The sequence below is a fragment of the Aulostomus chinensis genome, chromosome 7, assembly GCF_037954235.1.
Source record: "Aulostomus chinensis isolate RoL2024-O1b breed Wild chromosome 7, RoL_Achi_v1.0, whole genome shotgun sequence".
Lineage (NCBI taxonomy): Eukaryota > Metazoa > Chordata > Actinopteri > Syngnathiformes > Aulostomidae > Aulostomus > Aulostomus chinensis.
The window spans coordinates 17,355,678-17,378,394 of record NC_141326.1 but is presented as its reverse complement, the minus strand read 5'-3'; the positions used below and the strand labels follow the sequence as shown (position 1 = coordinate 17,378,394).

Sequence of the window (22,717 nt, the reverse complement as noted above, 5' to 3'; positions counted from 1 at the left end):
CCTGTCTACAAATTCTGACCGATGTGTTTCCAGTTAGAGTGTGTACGGAGGGAGAGTAAACCTGACCGCCCATGTGATGGCCACCTGTATAAACGGTCGGTGTATCTAGTAGCTCTGAAACAGAGTGCTGCTTTTGTTACCGTCACAGAGCAGAGGCCTGATCTTTGTTAGCAGTGGGGGAGCCGTGCAGTCAGTCATTGGTAGACATACACACTGTTTAATGCAGGTACACAGACACACGTTTATGTCTGTCTTCCTTTTAATCTCTATTTTTTTGTCCCTCTGTCATTATAACAAAGGTCTCTTTGAATGCATATAGGTGTGTGTGTGTGTGTGTGTGTGTGTGTGTGTGTGTGTGTTGGGGGCTGCAGGAGAAATGCCCGTGTCTGTCTCTGTGGGTCAGGCAGGAGGTGGGAGAGGCTTCTGCTGAACAGGGCGGATATTGACACAGCATTAACATGAATGAAAATATTTTCTGTGTTCAGAGAGCATGAAAGGAACACCGCCAGACATTTGGACATGGCTTATTCAAACAAACGCCAGACATCAGCAGTCAATCAAAAGGTCTTTTCACACACTCAAGCTTCCTAAAACAGTGACAGTGTAGGAGGCATTTAGCGACATGATCGGCAGCGGGTTGGAATTTGTGACCATAAAATTTTTTATGTAGCGCTCAGACATTTGAGAGCAAATATGTCTCCACATTCCACTGAATAAAATGTCCGGATATATTTGAGGAATCCCAGGGATGTGTGAAAAAGACAGAATTTCAATTGAGTAAGTGTATAGCTGTTGTGGTTTCTCTATGTGGGAGTGCGGCATGGGAGGGCCCTGGTTACAAGCTGCTGGCACAGCCGGAATCATACTAATGGAAGCATCAAGGGCTGAGAGCAACACAAATCACAAGGGGAGGGCAGCAGGGACAAAGAGAATGAGCTGGGGGACTGGGCTGCTGCTGTTTCTGGTCCGAGGCAGATTTCAGACTGATGAGAGCTATTAGACTGGGTGAGGGAAGGACAGACTCATCCAGTCACTGATGAACCAGTGTCAGTAAGCGGATGCTGCAGCCACTGGTCCGTGTGCATTAGCCTCTTTAAATGGCTATTAATCTGAGTTGTGGCTTAAGAGATTGGCAATGAAAAATCCAGCAAAGCACCTTTCATCAAGACATAAGGCTGCTTGCGTCACCACCAGTCAAATAGTGCCGGCTCCAAGTAAGCTGACATTGAACAGTTGTCTCGCCCTGAACAACAGATGAGTCTATAATAGCACCAGGCAATGGAATAACAGAGATAGTGTATGTTAGGAGACCTCCACACACAAAGCCCTTCTGTTCTGCAGGGAACAGGTGCAACGTGGGAGTTGGAGTCATCAGATCCCGTGATGGGGAAGTGAAGGGGGGGTTGGCGGCGGTGCAGCTGCTCCAGCCTATTGCAATCATTTCCAAATTCATATCACAGTATAGGGTTGTCACTTGCTGATGACTCCACATCTCCCACATCTTTCCCTTCCATTCATCCCACTCCATCTGCAACATTCATTTGCGTTTGTTGTGCTTTTTGTTCCGGTTGCATTTCCACCATGAAAGAAGATCTCAATTATGAGTGATTAACACTGGGAAATGTTCTAATTAAATCCCTGTGTTCATCACACAAACTGAACCAGACACACAGATGAGAGCAACAAAGGAAACTTTTTTTCCCCTTCCAACTGATGGGATAGTTGCACGTTAGGGGATCAGCCTATGACTTAATGTTGGTGTCACTGCAGAGCAATGAGAAAAAGACAGACACAGACAGAAACAGATGTTGCAGAGGGCTTTACAGGGGACACACGACACTGCTCCAGGAACTCGGCACATGGGGGACTTCCCCGTTGTAAATGTACAAAAGGAGCACATTTCTGAATGGGTCTTTGGCTAAATTCCTGAAACAAAGTGTGGTGTTGTAACCTTTTGTTTTCCTAGGGCATAATATACCTAAATGAATACTGGACTCATTAAGTTTTAAGCATTTATAACACTTGGCGGCTCCTAACTAGAGCGTAAATGAGGCTACAGACATTGAACATCATCACACACAAAAGAAGATGTCAAACTAGTTCTAGTGATGCTTAAGTCTGAAAGGAAAAGTGTTCATTAATGAAGATCATCTTCCTGAACAACATGGAAGTCCCATAAAATTGTGCTTGCTTTAGATAATTTTCTGCAATTATCCGAAATCCCACTGGCTTTTAATCGAGGGAACCCAAGTTGACTTCAAAGTTGGCCAACAAAAATACGTCATCCCTGCAGTGAACGATGAGGCCTGTTTCTTTGTGTGTTTTCAATAATGGCATTCACAAAAGGTGGGAACCTTGAGAGTAAACACCTGTACTGTACTCCCTTACACAAGCACACCTGGACAAAAGTGACGTATTGGAACTCGGAGAGTACAACAGCAACAAAGAGAGAGAATATCAGCAGATAGAAAAAGCTTTTCTGGTATACACAGGAAGTGTCAGGCTGAAGAACAACTAATAACTGGGTTTTAGGGAACTGACAGAGCAGGAGAAATGTGATGACAGACAAGAGGACAAGATTAAATGGGCGAGGGAGAAGGACAACGCCGTGAAAAGAAACCCTGGACATAAAAATCCATGGTAACAGTAATAATGACAGCTGCATGGAAACAAACACAAAGAGGACAATAATTGAAAATGACAGAAGTGCCATGGTTAAGAGGCTGAAAACCTTGGCTCAGGTCGATGTTAATGCAGCAGAGGTAGGAGTGAAAAGAACACGGTGAGGGAGGAGGGAGAGGAGAACTAAGGGGTGGTCTGGAGAGTGACATGAGAGGCAGTGCTAGTTAGAGGAGAGCGGCATGGTGAGAGTCACAGAGCTCTGGAGACACCGCTCACTTAATCCAGCTGCCTAGGAGCAAGAGAGGGATCTCAGAGGAGGGAGCACAACATTTTCAGCCCATCAAATGGACACACACACAGTTCCATGACATGTGGCCTCTGTCCAGGTCAGTAGTAGTGGTAGAAACCATCTCTACTGACTCATTAATGTTAGAGCTGAGGGTTGGAACCTCCCCTCAAGTGTGAACAGAGTTAGAAGCTTCAGCTTCACTTTCTTCCCCGGCACAGACAGACAGCACGCCAGACACGAGGCTCTCCACTCCTCCCCTCTCCCACTCTCTTTTCCTGGGCTCCCATCCAGAGAATGACTGGCTCCAGTGGATTCAAGGAGTAACGCAGCCTGAAGATACAAGTGCAGCACCTTCCGCTCTGCCTGCCTGCCTACTGGGATACACCTATGCACTGAGATTTGGTAAATCAGCAGCAGTATCACCTTGTGGAACTAATGTGGGATTTTTTTTTTTTTCATTAAATCGCAGACAGTGGATCTGAGCTGGCCATAAAGAGACAAACAGAAGGACAGACATATGGACAGAGCAGTGGGCACTGCGGCGTGAATATAGCAACTGGACTTCTCTTTTCCCTGGTTACTAAGACCTAACAAGAATAATAGCCAGAGCCCTATCCTGTCTACCAAGGTGGTGGGTGGATGCAGCTTCCAGCAGACTGCTATAGGGGAACGCAGAGACTGTATAGAAGCTGCTAGTTGATCTACATTGTGATGATGATCAAAACACTGATCCTCACATTGACTCATTGGATCTAAGATTAGCCCTAATTCAACATTGTTTGTATGGACTACAAGAGCAAGAAGAGTGGACTTTCTCCTTTGTCATAGACTTCGCTACCCATGTTGAGAGTACTTGCAGGCTTTCTGTGTAGATGAATGTGGAGTGTGTGTCTCCATGAGGATGGAAGCGTGCAGAGGGACTGTGTATCTGACACTGACATTAATGTTGGTGAGCACGGCTCACACCGCTAACAGCATTTACCCAAGAATACGCCTCTCCCACAAAGGTAAGGAGCACTTGTTATGTTTGTATTCATCATCACTTGGGCAGCAGATTATTATGTTGCACACATTCAGATGTTCAGATGTACTGCACCATTGCAACGGTGGTGATGCAGCAAAACTGTATCCTGAATTTAAACTGATGTTCTCTCCGATGACTGACAGCTGTGAATACTGAATTTAATTTATCACACTTGAATTGGCCTCCACTTTGGACTTATAGTGACATTCACAGTTTTACTGGTGACACTGACAAGATCTACAGTGGTTTTCATCAACATGACTTCATATGCCACGTTCCTTTCCCTTCATGTGAGCATGAATGATGAACAATACAACCTAAAGTGCACCAGTCATACTGTTAACTCCAGCAAGGCCAACAGCCTTCTGCCTGGATACATTCATAAAATAAATTCACTGGATCTTTTTTCTTTTATTGAGGTCCCTTTCATATTTCCTGACAGATTAACTTTGCCCTATAGCTAAAGAAATAGCAAATAAATTCCCGGACATGCCTCAAAATGATCCCATGCTGTACTCCTCCGGTCCAGAGTCATGGAAATCAGCCTGGTAGTTTTTGCACAATCCTGCCGAGGTTCAGACATGCAAACAAACAGTGATTAAAATATAATCTCCTCGGCGGAGGTAATGAAGGGATCAAAGCAGCATCTTCTCAGAGTGAGGAAAACAAGCCCTAAGTTATCATTACTCTGTAATGAGATCTTCATCGAAGATTTATGTTTTAGCTTAAAAGAAAAAGTCACTGTGCCAGCGATGTGATGTGCACACATTTGTTTTTCATGAACTGTCAGTGTTCAAGGAGCTGGCTTGTGGTTTGTTTTGGTCCCACAGTCATGGTGGCTGAGAATCCACAATGTGGCTTTCTGTCATGCCATAGTGGCGGAGCGACTGAGGAAGTATTTGGGCATGGGAATGGTCAGAGCTGTGTGTGTGTGTGTGTGTGTGTGTGTGTGTGTGAGAGCGAGAGAGAAGAGGTGTGCCTGTTTACATTTGTGTGGGAGTGTGTGATATGGATGTGCATGCACTGATATGCCGGCTGATTGTTGTGTATCTCTCGGACAATAAAGAGGGTTTTATCTTTGTAGGCAAAACTCTAGAGTAAACACTGCTCTCTTTTTTTGCTCCTCTGGTTTCTTTGATCTCTATAGCAGCAGAAAGTGATGATTTCACATAAGCCTGTTAGTCATGGTTGAATATAGGTGTGGAATTTGAATGGTCAATAACTCATAAATACAGCGCTGTTAGCTCTTACGGGAGTTGACAAGTCTGGTTCATCTGTGAGGAGGTTTGGTATTTACCGATATGCTGCATGCTACATTTTTCCCCCGATCCAGGAGGTCAGCTGCAATAAAACACAGTAGGACACATTTTTCAATTAAATTAAGAAATCAACAACTTTACAGAAGTTTTTTTTTTTATTATTAAAAGTAGCAGTAAAAAGGAAGCAGATGAGCAGCTGAGGTGCTTAGCCATAAACAGGTTATACCAGGGATTTCTCAGGAAAAATAACTTTAGGTGTCCAGTTTTGCACCTTTTTGAATTCTCATGATAATCCGTTATAATCGTGACTTTAATACCACGGGATTTACTAACTCCCTGAGGGGGAACGCTGCTACTGTGATTGACACTCTCTATCCCTTTTGGTCTTTTGTGATACATGTTCTGGCTAGCAAAGAGCACCGTGAACAGACTGCAGTGGGATCTTATCATGATGGAATGGAAAACATCTAAGCATTCGTATTTGCCCCATGGGCTGCCAATGATTTTTGGACATACTAACACACACACACACACACACACACACACACACACACACATATTCATACAGTATGCATTGGCAGAGTAGTGTGAAGTCTTCGCAAGCTGGTAGCTTGGATGCTGTTCAGGAAGAAAAAAAAGAAACCTTTGAACCATTCACCCCTCGCGCAAAGGAAATATTATCATCATAAACTGCTATCAAAACAGAAAGGAAAATCTTGATCCTCCTTTTTGAGAAAATGATGGTAATGGGAAGGAAATATGTAGAATATCACCAGTGAAGTATTTTTAACCTGCCTGTGGTTCGATGGATGGACGCCTGGTGTGGGATCAATAAGATTGAGATCAACTTTCTGCTGCTTTCTGGAAAGGACCTCCTGAGGGATGATTTTGTGCGTTTGAAGGACGACCTTACTACAAAGCGGAATTGATTTCTGCATGCTTTGACGTCAGTCTCACTTGTCGAATTCCCCATCTCCTCTAGTCTCAACTTCTGGACCAGCGACTTTAATTCAAATCCATCTGATGCACTTTCATCCCAGGCATCCTTTCATTTGCTTCAACCCCCAATTAACTGCAGAGCCAAAGGGTTGTTGCCTAAATCATGTGGAGTATTGAGTTACAGTCACAGACTCTCTCCTGTACTTGGGGCAGAGATGACCCTAATCTTTGGTTGCACAGCTTCCAAGGAACTTAAAAACAGCAGGTTAACATCACATCCATTCCATGGCCATTATGTGAAGAAATACCCTGCAGTGAGGTGCACTCGCTGTATAGACGAAACAAGGCTTTTGTAACCAACTTGTAGCTAACTTTTGTGTTGTTATATTACTTTGGACACAGTTAAAGGAGATCTAGATGGGCTCTTGGCTGCAGCCTATTAATGTCTCCAGGCTTGTTTATATTTGCAGCAACTCTCAGCAACGGTTAATGAAGGTGTTTTACGGCTCGTGTGTGTGTCAGTCACAGCAGCGTGCAGGTACAGTAGGGGGCGGAGCTTGCATATAGCCTCTTCAACACAGCTGATCTCAGCCTAGCAGTGTTTCAGGAGGATGCATACCTTCCTTAATGAAGCTTAAAATGTCACCCCTCCCACAACCACACAAGTCTCAATGCATCAGTATGATGGAAATATTTTTTAAGCGGTGATGTTGAATTAGCCACTGATGTTGAGCTGTTCTGACAGAATTAACATCCTACCACATATGTTGGCATCAATTAATTATACATTCTTTACTTTCGTCCAACATTAACCTCACAGACTTTAAATAAAAGCTGCTTTAAGCATTCAAGACTGAGTCTAATCACGCTATGGGTGTTTCCCGTCACACAAATATGAATGAGACTATAAGGAGGCAGGATGTAATAATGTCGCTCTTCTTCGTGGTGCAACACAAAATAAACTGCAAGATGAGCAATCCAGAGCAAAAGTCTAAAGGTACAGACATTTTATTGAAAATAGAGAACACTGAGCATTGGGAGAACACTAATGCACCCCCCCCCCCGTGTCTTTTTTTAACCTCCCTCTCCTGACACGAAAATGTTTTCCCTACAGTTCACAGCCTTGAAATGACGGCTGGAGGCTGGAGGTGACTTTCCTCAGAAGGGGAATACCAGTATGGTCTACAACTGTGTCTGTCTGAAGAGAAATAAGGGGTGTATCAGAGGGGGGTGGGGTTCAACGTAAATGTGCAAGGTGAGCAGTGCAGAAACCTACAATTAAGATTCACCACGTTGGCTCCTGGCCAGAGGGCAGTCATACGTTCTATCAAACCACAGGGAAATGGAGGGGGTGGTGGTGATTAGATAAGTACCACCTTTTAGGTCAGCAAAGGAATTAAAAAAAAAAAAAAAAAACTCTCTCCACCCTCACCTCCATCACCGAGCATTTGCGATCCCATTGTGTTCCGTAAGTGTTCTCCAGTTCATTAATGAGATGTCCACCGGGAAGGCAGCTGGTCTAATATTCTTTCTGACCTCTTCCTGGTGGAGGAAGCAGGAACAGGAGATGACTAAAGTTTGTGACACGAGAGAGAAGAGAGGGAGCGACAGTCTGAGCCTTCGGAGACATCTTTGCAATAATATCAGAGAGGAAAAACAGGATAAAGGTCTGCACGATAGAGGACTGCCTGGTGGATTTTGCTTACCAAAGGTTATGTGAATAGTGCATAAACTACTGTGTACTATAAACATATACCATCATCCTGAGACACCCATGTGGCTCTCATTTAGCTTTACACACACACACACAAAAAGAAAGAGGATTTTGGAGCAAGGCCGTTACCGATAATGGCATTACACCCCAGACTTCAAGCTCCTGACCCTTCCCCCACAGGGGCTCCATAGTTACACTCATGCATCAACAGCAAAGGGAGAACAGACTCCCTGTTTAATTTTGTCCCCTTCAACTCCAGTTCACTTTAATAACGATCTCTGTTTCTGTTCCAGCACAAGTCCCGTTGCTCAATAAGAAAATGGCATCTTATTTCTGAGAAAATATAAAATCACCTCCCACAAGTTTAATGTCAGATCTGAAATGTGTGCTTCATTTTGGCAATAATAGGAGCACATTTAATTCTCCCCAGGAAGGCTTTTTATGACCTCCTGTGTGCATGCATCTTGATTTTTTTGACATCCACTGCTAAGAGACCCCCCCCCCCCCCCCACACACACACACACACACACTTTGCTCTCCCTGTTGCAATGTTTTTGTGCATGGATGCATAGGAGACCTTAAAGTTTATTTTGATTTCACTTCAACAAATCTTTTCTCAACACTCGTCAGATGAAGGGTGTCTTGAGGGAGCTTTTTGACTGTGTGTTTTCCATTTGAAGTGGGATCACAGCAGGGCCTTGTGTCTCACTTGCCGATAGAGAACCCCCCCCTCCCCACACACACACACACACACACACACACACACAAACACACTCTCTAGCTGATGGCAAAAAAGCAGAGGATGACAAGAAAAGAAAACTTTTTGGAGGAGAACGTGAGCGGAAATACAGAAATCCCCTCAGCCTCCTTTTTATTCTAAGCAACCGTCTTTAACTGGTGCACGTAATAACAGAGAAGGACGCTTTTTAACAGCGTTGAAGCATCTGAGTCAGCGCAATCAAAAGATGCACCAGTTGTGTTTTATAGTGTGTAATCATGTCTAATTAAACTGATTATTCAAGCTCTTTGATTATAAACCAGATTAAAGTTATGCTTCTATACTGTGAGGAAGGTTTTTGTTTTTTTACTCACTTTTGTGTGTTTCAGAAGGTGTGTACATCATATGAATCAGCTGCCTCCCATCATTATTGAGACAAGTGAAAACTAGAGAGAAAATGGGTTTGGCAGATGCGCTGTTTACTCCATCACTTTAAATAGCCATCTGAGTCTGTCATCTAAATAAGTGGTAGCAGATTCGACTTCACACAAAGGAGGAGCTGCCCGTCTTGAGAGCCAGCCTGACACTTGTAGAAATGTTGGAATGTAATGGTGGGGTACGGCGCCAGAGCCAAGCTCAGCTTAATTCTGAGGCAACTCGGTGGCGTTTGCTGGTGAGAGAGAGGGAGAGATTCTAGTGTGTGGATTAGATAATTACAGGAAACATGTCTGAGCCCTCGCAGAACACCACTGCCACATCTCCCCAGCAGTCTCCACCACCCAAACAGACAGAGATCTAATGCTAGTCAAACAAACAGCTGCCTGCTTGCACGTTGAAACCTTGACAGCAACAACGTCGACTCTCCTCTGTGGATACCTAATCCTATTTTAAACAAATAAAGAACCTGTATGCTACTTTGGGTAAATGGCTTAAACACTGTCCATCTACCCGGGAGATCAAGTATCAGTAAAAATATACAGATGCAAGAAAAGCAAATCGCACAATTATCCCTCTCGACCTCAGCGTGTAGAGACACCTCAGCATGATTTGAGCTAGTTGAAAAGTTTGCAAAGCATTTCAGTCATGCATGAATGTCTGATGAAACTTTTTCCACTGCTGAGGAATGTATCGGACATTTAGAGTGAATAATGCAGTCGTGTTTGGATTTATCCCTGCAGTGTGTGTTGAAATGAATCTCTGATGTTTCCACATTTCTGCTAACAGACACCAGATTCTGCTTCATGCCATTACAAGGACACTTGCTCCAACTATGTCTGTGTTATGAAAGCTTTTCATGGCATTTAGACGCACAGGAAGTGCACACCTCTGTGGCTTCAGTTTAAATCCTTCACCCCAAGGTCGAGCATGAAGGTCCTCCCCGCTTCCCAGAAGCTCACGGGGCAGCGTGAAGCAGTCTGTCAGGTTCAATCGGTTAGACACATCTGGTTCCATGTTTGCGTCTGACAAGAATCTGAATAAAGGATATTTGAAAAGCTCTGTGGTTACTCTGATGTGTTTTCATATCTACTGTATATTCATGACATATCCATCAGGCTCCACCACTTCCTTTTTAATAGTAATACTTCCTGTCTCTTAAAGTATCTCACAATTAGAGAACATTTCCATTTCCTGTCTGATAAAGCTGCTTCATCCTTGTATAAAAAAGGTCCAAAAGACAGACACGAACTTTATGGTTAAAAAAAAACAAAACAGAAGACATTGTTGGTCTTTGACTGTTCCAATGACCCATAGTGTGACAAAGACAGCTGGACTGAGTGAGTGGAGGCTGGGTGCCACATGGGAGGAAGGGACGAGATGAAAAGATAACTGCGGTGCCATGCTTTGGGGAAATAATGAATTAGAAACATATGTTGGAACGTGCCCTTGGCCATGGGAGCAGGTCAGACCCAGGCACAAGTTACTGGAGTAGTTCAGCATCCCATGTGTGGAGGGTTTGGTCAAATATTTATCAAGTTTGTACCAACGAGTGAGTACCGCATCTACTCGGTTGTTCATTTGTCCACTCTCTGCCTCTTGGTGTGATATTATCTGTGCAGAGCTTTGTCAGCTGAACAGGACCTGGGTGTTCCAGGGGCATGGAGTTTCTCTTCAGCCTCAGACCATGTTGCTGGATGAGGGCCATGAGAGGCTTTATGTGGGGGCCAAGAATACTTTATTCTCCTTAAACCTGGACCAGGTTAACTCAAACCACAGAGAGGTAGGCCTGTTTTCATCCATGCCTGCTTGGGAGAGGGAGCGAGACAGGTGTACACACTAGGAACACAAAACAGTAATTTGATTTTAAGTACCAGCATAACAACCTTGTGAGATTATTTTAATCATTAAGTAATGCTGGAATGTTTTGAAATGTTTGATGAAAATGGTTGGAACATTCAAAAATAATCAACAATTTCTGCTCCCAATTCAATTTAAAATGAAGTAATCCCATTTTCGAGATGACAGCGTTCTCTTTCTTTCAGATCAAGTGGGCCAGCACTGAACCTCAGATAGAGGAATGTCTGATGAAGGGGAGGGAAAAAGTAAGTTCAAGCAGGAAAATATTACTGGCATTACACATGAATGACGTTCGCTGGATGTTGGTAGTGAGGCATGGCAGAAAATACCAGCGTGCACTGATTGATTGACATACTGTTCTAATTGTTAACCTTTGTTTAACCTGGGGGGTTGATGCCATTGACGACGCAGGAAAATCCTGGCATTCTGCCATTACACAATTTCCTTTGAGCAGCCTAAATTTTCCTTCACAAGCCTCCACTCCACCCTCCCTCCCTCCCTCCATCCAACTCCTTTAACTCTTCCAACAGCTGGAGTGTGCGAACTACATAAAGGTCTTGCAGCAGTATAACCAAACCCATTTACTGCTGTGTGGAACGGGAGCTTTCAGCCCCATCTGCGCCCTGGTCAGGGTGGGACACACAGGGCAGGTGAGTTCTAAGTAATAAATTTAAGTATTGTAATAACAGCCAAATGTGCAGCCGATGTGGTATTCATTAATGTTTCTCCTGCCAGGTATCATTTCATCGTGAAACAAAACAGTGACATGATTTATGGGAGATTTCTTACAATACAGAATTTATTTGACCTGGCCTGGATCATTTCCTTGTTGTTCTTCCATTAGCAGAATTTGCCAAGTACTATCCAATCCATACAGTAAATACCATGACTTGTGCTCTCCTCGAGGCTGAAATGGACAACTGTTAAACCACTGGCTCTCTTCACACATTCCCATTCATCAGGAAAAGTCATGCACTGAACTGACGCCCAGATTTTTGGGGGTTATTATAATTATCAAAGCAGAAAACCAGTAGATTGGGGTCATGACATGACATTTTCGATTGAAAGTGCTGCAAAAAAGTAACGATGTGGTCGACAAAACGAAAAAAAAACAAAAAACTACTTTCATGACGTGCAGAAGTCTGCACAAGCTGGTCTGAGAATGTGAGTCAGGAAAACTGTTATCCAGTAAAAATCTAGCAGATTTCCGCATTTCATCTTCAGCCAAATGTCACATTGTGCTCCTCAGCACTGGCCAGGTAAACAAGGCCAGGTGTATGAGGGAGCTTTAGGGTGGGCAGGATTCATGTTCCGTCTCAGCACAGCAGGGTGAATGTGTATGGGTCAGCTGCCTGAGAGGGATGTGGATGTGTAGGCTCTACACGTCCATAATGATGATCTGGACGTGAAACGTCCAGCACAGGGCTGTGTGAGCATGTCAGTCTACAGTATGGCGCGTATCTCCAGATGTCAAACATTAAAAGGCCTTTCGGGTGTAGTGTTTATATGTGTGTGTGTCTCAGAGAGATAAGAGGCGAGAAAGCCTCTCATCCTGCATTCTTTCACTGGCTCAGTGGGTCGGCAGGGCCAGTAACATCTTTTAAACAGGAACTACACTCAGCCATCACTCACATCATTGGGATGCTCGTCCTTTGAGCAAAACTGGATTAGCTATGACTGGTTGATTTATGTATATGCAACAGAATCTCCCTCCGAGCAATAAAAAGCCTGACATAAATCTCATGTATGATTTGTATGAGATTACTTACATCCTGTCTACAATTACCATTAAGCCTTAAATGATAAGCTGATAAAATAAATTCTTCTCATTTATCATGGTACCCACTGGCTAAAAACCTGTCATGGATACTGGCTGAGGTATTTGAATTAAAAAAAAAAAAAAAGGCAGCACATGCAGACTGAAGTTTTGCCTGTTTTCTTTTTCATGTTGATTGATCACGTACATGATGGATGAGTTTAACCCGGAACCCAACCTCAGGTACAGTCGTAAATGGGGCTGCAGTCAGAGCGCAGCGGGGTTCCAGGGCGACTCATAAATCAGTGACATCCTCTCTGATCTGCTCGTGACACTTGTAAACACCGTGGTGGCGCACAACATATGAGCTGTGTGTTCTCGGGGAGTTCAGACTTGTGTGTGTGTGTGTGTGTGTGTGTGTGTGTGTGAGATTGTCCCACCTGCTGAGCAGAGTATCCAGATCAGAAGAGTGTAAGTAGTGAACTCCCCATGATATAAGAGCTGAGTTGGTTATACAGACACCAGTCCTTCATTTGGTCATCCATCATTCCCTGTCTCATCTCTCCTCATCCATCACTTTCTGATCACCTCTCTCTCTCCATGCATCATATGGTTTGTTTTGTTAACTTCTGGATGTCCGCCCGCCTTTTACATTCATGTGCAGGCGTGTACTCATATACATGTGTGAATAACTTTGTGCATGTGTGTGTGTGTGCGCTGTGCATGCTTTGTGTATTCTTCACAGGATAGGCTGTTTGCTCTTGAGGACGAGGGCGTGACAAGTGGCAGAGGACGTTGTCCGTATAACCCAAACAGTCCCTGCACATCTACGCTCTCAAGTAAGAAACTGCTCACCCTGTCATCCTGCATCGCACCATCAGTAGAATTAGAAGCACAGCTGAGACTACATGATAAACAATTCCACACTGAGGAGGTCAGCTCCCTTTCTTGACATCCAATGATTCAATACTGCCATCTTGTGGTGTTTCTACATTTCAGGATTTCCATCAAACTGAAAGGGGCAGTCTTACAAACCCTGGTATCAGCTACATTTTTCCTGATTGTATGTTTGCGTGCACCTTAGGAGGAGAGCTGTATATAGGCCTGTACACCGACTACTGGGAGAACGACGGGGCCTTGTGTCGACTGAACAACCAAACCTACACACGCACTGAGAGAGACGATAAGCAGCAGCTCAACGGTTTGTGCACAAAGAGATATGTCCTTTGAAATCTGTTGCACGCATAGGCCATAAAAATCCAAGATGTTGCTTTGATTAAATAAAATTTATATTTCACAATTAACGCATTTGCACTGTTCTGTTACTTGACACGTTTCATTCGCCTATTCACAAATGCATCACAGAAAAGAAAAAAAGTAAGTTTATTGTTGAATACGCTTTCCTTCAGCAGAGCCTAAATTTGTGGGTTCAGCAGTTCTTCCCGACAACGACGACAGGGAGGATGATAAAGTTTACTTCTTCTTCACTGAACGAGTGCAGGATGCGGAGGTGGTGAACAAGGCTGTCTACGCCCGTGTTGGACGAGTCTGTGCGGTGAGAATGCGAATGCAATATACACGTTTATATGCTGTGTACGCTCGGCTAGAGAGCCAAGAAAGGAGGCGCCATCACAATCTATATCCCCCTTCATCCCTCAGAACGACCAGGGAGGACAGAGAATGCTGGTGAATAGATGGAGCTCCTTCCTGAAAACTCGCCTTATCTGCTCAGTGGCTGGACCCAACGGCATCGATACTCACTTTGATGATCTCGGTGGGACATTTTCTGCAAATCATCTGATTTATTGCCGTTTGCTCTGCTTTATCATCCACCTTTGCCATTTGCTGAGGTTTTCAAGTCGGATTGGTATTCTGTTGTAGTTCTAACACACATTTGGTAAAGGATCGAATCCCAACACCGCCTAAATGACATTAGTACTTAATTGGAAGATATTAATATGAATTTGGGAGATGTTGATTTAAAGCTCCCAAAAAGAAAAAGGCTGTAGTCTGGCACATTTTCACCAAAATACCAGCATGCCAGTCTCAATGAGACTAGGAATCAAACGATGTCTGGCTTATGTTTGTATATCTTCAAAACTGTCCAGAAAAAAACTAAACAACAAAAAAACAACAACAAAAGCTTTTAGTAAGGCAACAAAACCTAAATGATGTGCCTGTTGTGTTTCAGAGGATATCTTTGTGCTCACGAACAAGGACGGGAAAAACCCAGAAATCTTTGGCCTCTTTAGCACAACCAGGTGAGCAGAGGATGGCACTTTGCTTTCATTACACGGCCACATTTGTGGTGGCCATCAGCTCGCTAATAAAGCCGTCTTTTGCAGTGCCGTGTTTAAAGGCTATGCTGTATGTGTCTATCACATGGACGACATCAGAGCGGCATTTAATGGTCCGTTTGCCTTTCGGGAGAAACCTGAGCATCACTGGACACCATATGAGGACAGAGTCCCCTACCCTCGACCTGGATCTGTGAGTTGGCCAGGCTCTAAAAATACATTAGCAGGATTTCCTTGATGCTGCAACATTATGCATTCACAGTTCTATCTGCATTTTAAGAGGGCCTGTGTTTTTAGCAGGTGGTACATTCCGGCGAATGTCAGCACTGTTGTAACTACCTCGGCAGGTCATGCAGGGACAGTCTGAGCAAGACTAAAGCATGTCAGCTTTTTGTTTTTAAAACATGGTATACCGTGCCAAGGCAATAAATGACCCTCCTCTCTCTGCCTGTGCTCCCTCCTTTATTCTCCCTAAATCTGTCACAGTGTGCTAGTAAAGTGAACGGTGGAGGCTTCTCCAGCTCCAAGGAGTTTCCTGATGAGGTTTTGCGGTTTGTGCGGTCTCATCCCGTGATGTATCGTCCTGTCCTTCCTCAACACCGTAGACCCATCCTGCTGCAGACAGAGCCACAAAGAAGAAAACTGACCCAGATTGCAGTAGACAAGGTCCTAGCCCAGGATGGACACTACCACGTTCTCTACATAGGCACTGGTATGCACACATCCTCACCACATTACATCACAAAACTGCATGCTACTTGTTGCAAGCTACTTGTTACAAAGTTAAAAAGGACCAGTGTGCAGTATACAACTTGTCAATGTTCACCTTTCTGAGCAGGAGATTAATAGGCCCACATAGATATAACAGATTTTCTTCATCCACTCCTGCCAAAATAACTATTGTTCAGAGATTGTTGTACTTGTGGACGTCCCAAACATGCTGTTACATCAATCGCTATCCCAAGCACACACACACACACACACAGTGCTGGCTTAGAGCCGTCCCCAGGAGGTGCACTTGGCTTACACCTGGTTCCACAGAGATTGTGGTGTGATTTTACTGCAATAAATAAATCAAATTTATGAAAAAAAAATGTACACATACATACATCATGATACCAAGCAATTCTATCCATCAAGTTATGGTCTATTTAATTGGATTGTAGGATGACGTTTAAAGGTCTTTTAAAATGCTCGCTGTTTGTTTTCCAATGTAGTTTGGTACAGAGATGCAGTTTTAAGTCTCTCTCTCCATCGGTCTTGGTTTTCATGACACAGCTCTGTTCTCTCATCACACACACACACACACCCCCCCCCCCCCCCACACACACACACACACACACACACACAAGTCAATGATGAACAGGAGCAACTTGCAACTCGGGTACTGTACAGCAGCTGCAACATGACTGATTCCTGTGGAGGGGGGCCTGCTCCCTTTGTAGATATTTCAGCACCAAGACAATAGTACATGGGGGGGGGGGGGGGGGGGGGTCTATGAAATACTTGCCATTTGGTCATACCAAGCAGTTACCTTAACCACCCCCCCCCCCCCCCCAAAAAAAAAAACTCATCCAGAAATTCCAGCTCAGGCGCACCGCCCCCTCCATACACACGGGCAAAGTTGGAATGATGCCTCTACAGACACCCAGGAAGAGGAACACAGCAACCTTCCCCCATGAACGATGGGATTAAAATGCCTCATGACCGAGATAACAGCATGAACACAACGTGCTTGAGTTAGCACTAAACTTCCTGCTGAAAAATATCCTGAATTCCTCAAAAGACAACCTTTTAACAAAAAAGCGTGGGAGGAGAACAGACTTCAGCACAAATTGCGTGAAAGCGAGATAACTAGACGAGCAAACAGCGCTAGCTTTGATGAAATTCCACACAGCCAGAAACAAACATTAATCTGGTTAGGGATCAAGTAACGTGAGCCCATGCAAAAGCTGAAAATGCAATCATCTCAGTCTGATTAAATGTTTCCATGTGAATATAAGCAACATACACAACTATTCATTACACACGCTAGACACCAATATTAACATAACTTATAAAGAACAGTTGAACGCCCCACATTGAACTTAATAGTAAACTGAGGGATAAATAGGCTGCATGTATCACCTGCAAACAAAACCATCAATACCGGTCGCCTAGCAACACAACTGACAGGCCATCCAAGCTAGTTTACTGGCATTAATTACCACAGCTGTGCAGAGTGAGTACAGACAATATTTCTGGAAAAACAGCGACCGGAAACGCTTCAAAGTTTTAGGAAACAACATCCACAGAAGCGAAGAGACACAACAGCAGCAGCACTTAGCTTAAAACCCAGTGGTGGTGGCCAGCTGATCCGCGTCTGACAGTTGCTCCTTCTCTGGTAATGTTGCTCCACATCCCGCAGGGCATCAGCTTCAAAATTCGCGGCCATGTACTCCTGGATAAAGTGAGCCGAGAGTCCATACGTGACTGTGAGCCGCAGGTGTGATTCCGCGCATGCTCAGAAATCACCATTCTGGTCAGGTAGACCGTAATCATACACAGCTGCGGTTGATTAACTGCGCTGACAGGTGATTGGCTGATGCAATCTGCTGCAAAAGCTCATTCTAAACACCACAAATCCTTTTTTTTTTTTTAGGTGACTAAACACTATTAGAAACATATCTATGAATGGAATTCACTCTCCAGACGCTGCTCCTTTTAATCAAACAGATACACTTCAGTGACACAGTATTAGGAAAACAAACATGATTATGTATTTTCCAAGCAAACCTTTTTCCTTCTTGAGAAAATAAAACAGATGGATTTAATTTTGATGTCAAGGCAGAACCATTTGCCATTACACGTAGTTGTGTTTAAGCAAGAGTTGTCGTTTCCACACCAGAAAAAACCCTTTATTTAATAATTCAGCTTGAATAGAAGTCAGAGAAATACGTCAAGCAAAAGATAATTTATATACACAGCAGTAAAAGAAAGACTGCAAAGGGTAAAGTTCCCAAGGAAAACACGGAGTGATGGATATCAGGCTTTACTAACATGATTTTCAAGTATCAAGATTGTCTTGCCTGCTTTTTAGTTCAGGTTTTAGACTCAGCAAGAGTCGTAACATTCATGCCTGGTGCTTCTTGTTCTCAACAGATGACTCAGTTGTGTTGAAATATATAACAATCTACAACAAAGACACAGACACCATGGAGGAGGTGCTGCTTGAAGAGCTGCAAGTGTTTAAGGTACACTATTTTTAGCTGCAAAATGTGAGGGCAATGTAGACATTGTAGCATAATAAATTCTGCATTCGCCATCATTGCTGCATTTCCATCATGAGGATTATTTAGAGGATATTACAGTGTTGATTTGATTGCGCTGGATGAGGTGAAATAAATTTCTCAGTTATTCACTTATCATTTCATTTAAAAACTAGTCTTTTTTTCTGTAAATTTATGATGGGAAGAAGTAAAACAGGAAGCCTGGGTCACAAATAAATCTGTCAGTCCTTTTTAAAAAAACATTTTTTTTTGCTTTATTCCAGTAACATTGGGATTACTACTGAATCAATGTCAGCGTTTGATTTAAATCAAATTGTTCCTCTTTACAGGTGTCAGCACCAATAAAAGAGATCATAATATCACCAAAAAGGGTAAGACGAACATTCAAACTCTTCTCCTGTCGTTATCTCCTCCTCTCTATCGCCATCTGTCTCTGTCCCTCTCTTTCTCGCTTTCTGTCACCCCGACAGCTCAAAGCAAACGACCACCCACATAAAGGCTGGGTCTGTTTGACATTTCTGCCTGTAAAAAAAGGCAGTTTTTCCTTATCGCTGTCACAGAAGTGCTTGCTCATTGGGCCTCTTTTATCTAAATTAATTCAAAGACTGTGGTTCTCCACTTACTCTAAATTGTCAATAGATAACTTGTGTTTTGATTTCGTCATAAAAATAATAGATTTTTCCTGATTCCTGCACTTCTCTTGTATAGCCACAAGATGATAACATTGTAACACCTGGCGTTACTTTGCACTGATATAATTTGTTGAATTCTGATATCAAACCTTCATGGTTTGGGGTTTACAGCAACAGTTGTACGTGGGATCAGATGTGGGTGTGGCCCAGGTCAAACTGCATCAGTGTGACCTCTACGGCTCAGAATGTGCAGATTGTTGTCTGGCCCGAGACCCCTATTGCGCCTGGGATGGCTTTACCTGCTCCAGATACTATCCTGCTGGAGTCTACACTAAGAGGTAACACCACACACACACACACACACACACACACACACACACACACACACACACGGCGGCGTATGTGTGACATCAGCTGCCATGTCTCTACAGGCACTGAGACACATGACAGCCAGAGGTTATGTAATACTGATCAGTATGCACTTGATCACTTCTTTCTTTTCTTCCTCTTCCACTGCTTCCCTCACACTTTCATCACACGTTACTATCTCTCCCATCTCAGCAGACGTTTCAGGCGGCAGGATGTTCGCCATGGCAACGCCGTCCAGCTGTGTAATGGACTGCAAATTGATGGTTAGTGTATCAAATGACTGCGTGTGTGTGTGCGTGTGTGTGCGTGCATCCTAATTTGTATCTATTTTGCTGTTCCTCAGAATCACTAGCCTGAATATAAATATAATGTGTCACTGCAGTGGGCTGAGGTGAGGTTAGGATTCTTTTACAGTGGCGGCGGTGGTGAAGCAACCAACTCTATGTTCCCTGTCATTGCACTTGCAGATGAGCAATGGCAGCGAGCTGAGGAGAGGCTGGTGTACGCCGTAGAGAGCAACAGCACTCTGCTCAAGTGTGTCCCTCGATCGCTTCAGGCTAAAGTCCTCTGGTTTCTACAGAAAGGGAAAGAGAAAAGAGAGGTGTGTTTTTGAAGTACATACAAGAACCCATAAAACTGTAAAAACACAAACAAATGATATAAAGAGAAAGAAATATTTTTAAAGAAAGCATTGAAACTTAATGCTAAAAGTCACACATATTGGTAGCTTGGGCACTTCAGTATACAACGATCAGCCAAAGCGTTACAACTATTGTCTGTTTTTTTATTGATTATATTATAATACAACAGCCCTGCAATACATTTATTTTTTGAGAGGAGCTGATTTCTTTTAATGGTCATTTTGAAGGCTTGTTTTTTTAGTTCGTGGTGTTGTTAATGGGTTTTACTGATAGATGCATCCGATATTTTGCCCATCCTATTTATATGAATTAAGTTGTCAAAATATTCGGAGTATAAACCGGACAGTTGAATAGCACCACAAATTACAGCCCCCCCCCCCCAAAAAAAATGGCATTTAGGTTACATATTAATATTTCTCTCAAACAGATTCGGTAAAACCGAACATAATAATCCTCATGAAGGAGGAGCTGATTGCAGGATTGTTGTATTATACTCTACAAAACCTGACATTGGTTGTAATGTTTTTGCTGATGAATATAGTTGAAGTAAATAGTATTGCAGTTTTTTTTAGCTCTTAATGCAAAATAAATACATTCATGTCTTGGGATTTTCCAGAGGAATCTGGACATGATCCGCTCTACAAATCAAATTTTCAATGCAGCTCGAATCAAATTCGGTTGTCTTCCTTTGTGCTGGAAAAATGACGACAACAACAAAAACACATTCTGTGCACTGCAACAACGAAACTGGAACTGTGATATACCTCAAAGAAACCAGAGTATCATGCTACACTGAAGTACTTCCCAGGCACTATTTGTATGTTCTTTTTTAGTAGTGTTGCATCTGTCTAAATCACTACTATATATTTCCTCCTCCTTGTAGGTTCATGGCGATGAGCGGGTTATCATGACCTCCCACGGGCTGCTTCTGTTACGCGTCAGACTCTCCGATGCTGGTGTGTACGTGTGCCAGACAGTGGAACACGGATATGTACATACATTACTGCGCATCACTCTGCATGTGCTCAGGGGAGAAAAGGTGGCAGCCATCCACAGGGCTAACAATGGTGAGGGAGAGAAAGCTGGATCCACATGTCACTCCCACACTGGGCCCCCACCAGGTCCCAGCATCAGCCCCAGGGCTCTGGCTCCATCCTCACTTCCAGGTCCCCATTCCAGGTTGTGGTACAAGGACTTCCTCCAACTGATTGGCTATGGGGATGCCCAGAGAGTCGAGGAGTACTGCGAGAGAGTGTGGTGCTCTGATAGAAAACGCAAAAAGACAAAAAAAAAATATGTTCCTCCAAGTGGTGAGAAGAGAGGGAAAGCTAGGGGGGAGGAAAACACCCACAGAGCACCCCGCCACACCTTGGACAACTGAGGAGTACAGATACCGACTGCACACACACACACACACACACACACGCATGTACACACACGTACACACACGTACACACACACACACACACACACACACACACACACACAGTCTAAAGGTCAGACTCCGTGTTCCCAGTTTTAAAGGTTTTCTCTTTCATTTAAACAAGAGAATTAACAAACATCGGTAGCTGCCCGTCTCCAGTTACATTTATCACTTACTCGTTTCATGCTGTTAATTATAAAATGCTACATTTGACCTTTTTTGTCTGGTTTTATCTAAATATCTGGTGCAGACTCGGGGTAAACACATTAAATGACAGTGTGAGTGGAGAACAGATGCCCCTGCGAGGGCACGGACGACTGATGAAGCGACATAGCCATTGATTTGAGGAGACAGAACATATATATATCAGCTCCTGGGGATTGACCCGACACAGCCCTGCTGTCAATCCCCACGCACACAGAGACTGCTTCACCAAATATCTGCTCAACATCTCAATTTGCCTCAGTATGACTTGATCGGTTCTGACTGCAAGAGTGCTGTAAAGGCACAATTAGCTGTTATGAGAGAAAATGACAAAGAAAGTTTTAAAGGCTTTCTAATTTTTTTTGGCAGTATGATTATAACTTATTACCTTGTTTTCTACTTCTTGTATGGATGTCATAAACTGGAAACTATTAGTGCTGTTGTTTTTGTACAAAGAAAAAAAAAACGCTTTAATTTTTATGATACTGCTCATTTGATTCTAATGTGGTCACGGCTGTATGGTTAAAAAAAAGCTAAAGTTCATACACTATGATGTCACAATGCCACTATTATTAATATTTGACACGTTAAATATAATTGTGCCCTCACTGAAAATATTTAAAGCACTTGCTAAACCTGTTACAGTAACTGAGAGTGGTCACATTGCTGAATATTATTGTTATCGTAAGGGTCTAAGTTTACATCTATATTTGTGATTAAATATTAACAGTATTGTGTGTATAGTACCAAACATTATATTTAACTAAAACCGAGGGGTGGTCTAACTCTCTTTCTCTTTCTCTGCCTGTTGCCTCAGTTCCCACACCATTCACCCCACAGACAGCCATGTAAATACACCAGACTCCACGTTTCTAAGAACGATAAATGTTCAAGTGACTAAAGATATCTGCAAAACGAATGCTTTAAGCCTCGTCAATAACCTGCCGGTGGTCCTTTTCTATCGTGTGCCTTGCTGATATTGATATTGTTTTCGACAACTTCACGTCATCCATAATAAAAACTATCTCCCTCAAGGTCTTTACTTATTCTCCTTGAATAAACTTCAAGTAGAATTCTCACTTTCAATTGAAAATGCCAAAATACCTGCGTGCACGAATCGATGGACCCTCCTTCCCTGGTGTCAGCTCTGTGGGTCAACAATCAATAATAAACTTTAACTTACCTTAAAAGTGTTAGGTGGACAATTAAACCTCCAAAAAAAGTAACTGTTCCTGGGATGTCTGAACTCACCACCCTTTAACTGAG

General features: G+C 43.3%; 1 protein-coding gene across 2 annotated transcripts; it reads left to right on the top strand.

Moving 5' to 3' along the window:
- Positions 1-2,920: 2,920 nt before the first annotated feature.
- sema3e (sema domain, immunoglobulin domain (Ig), short basic domain, secreted, (semaphorin) 3E) lies at positions 2,921-22,477 on the top strand. 2 transcript variants are annotated; one of them, XM_086208863.1, is made up of 17 exons: positions 2,921-3,918; positions 10,623-10,783; positions 11,046-11,105; positions 11,391-11,510; positions 13,362-13,455; positions 13,701-13,817; positions 14,029-14,171; positions 14,276-14,390; positions 14,808-14,877; positions 14,962-15,106; positions 15,400-15,625; positions 18,055-18,146; positions 18,512-18,553; positions 18,986-19,152; positions 19,379-19,446; positions 19,651-19,784; positions 20,708-22,477. In XM_086208863.1, exons 1-17 carry the CDS (start codon positions 3,807-3,809, stop codon positions 21,203-21,205), a joined length of 2,364 nt encoding a protein of 787 aa, XP_086064989.1. In that variant the 5' UTR covers positions 2,921-3,806; the 3' UTR covers positions 21,206-22,477. The 2 variants fall into 2 exon arrangements, with proteins under 2 accessions (XP_086064989.1, XP_086064988.1); XM_086208862.1 differs by having other exon boundaries at positions 19,376-19,446.
- Positions 22,478-22,717: the final 240 nt, after the last annotated feature.

Coding starts and splice junctions, on each gene's coding strand:
- sema3e (XM_086208862.1), top strand. CDS start 3,807: ATGAGGATGGAAGCGTGCAGAGGGACTGTGTATCTGACACTGACATTA. Junction 3,919..10,622: donor AATACGCCTCTCCCACAAAG/GTAAGGAGCACT, acceptor TTATCTGTGCAG/AGCTTTGTCAGCTGAACAGG. Junction 15,626..18,054: donor CGTTCTCTACATAGGCACTG/GTATGCACACAT, acceptor TGTTCTCAACAG/ATGACTCAGTTGTGTTGAAA.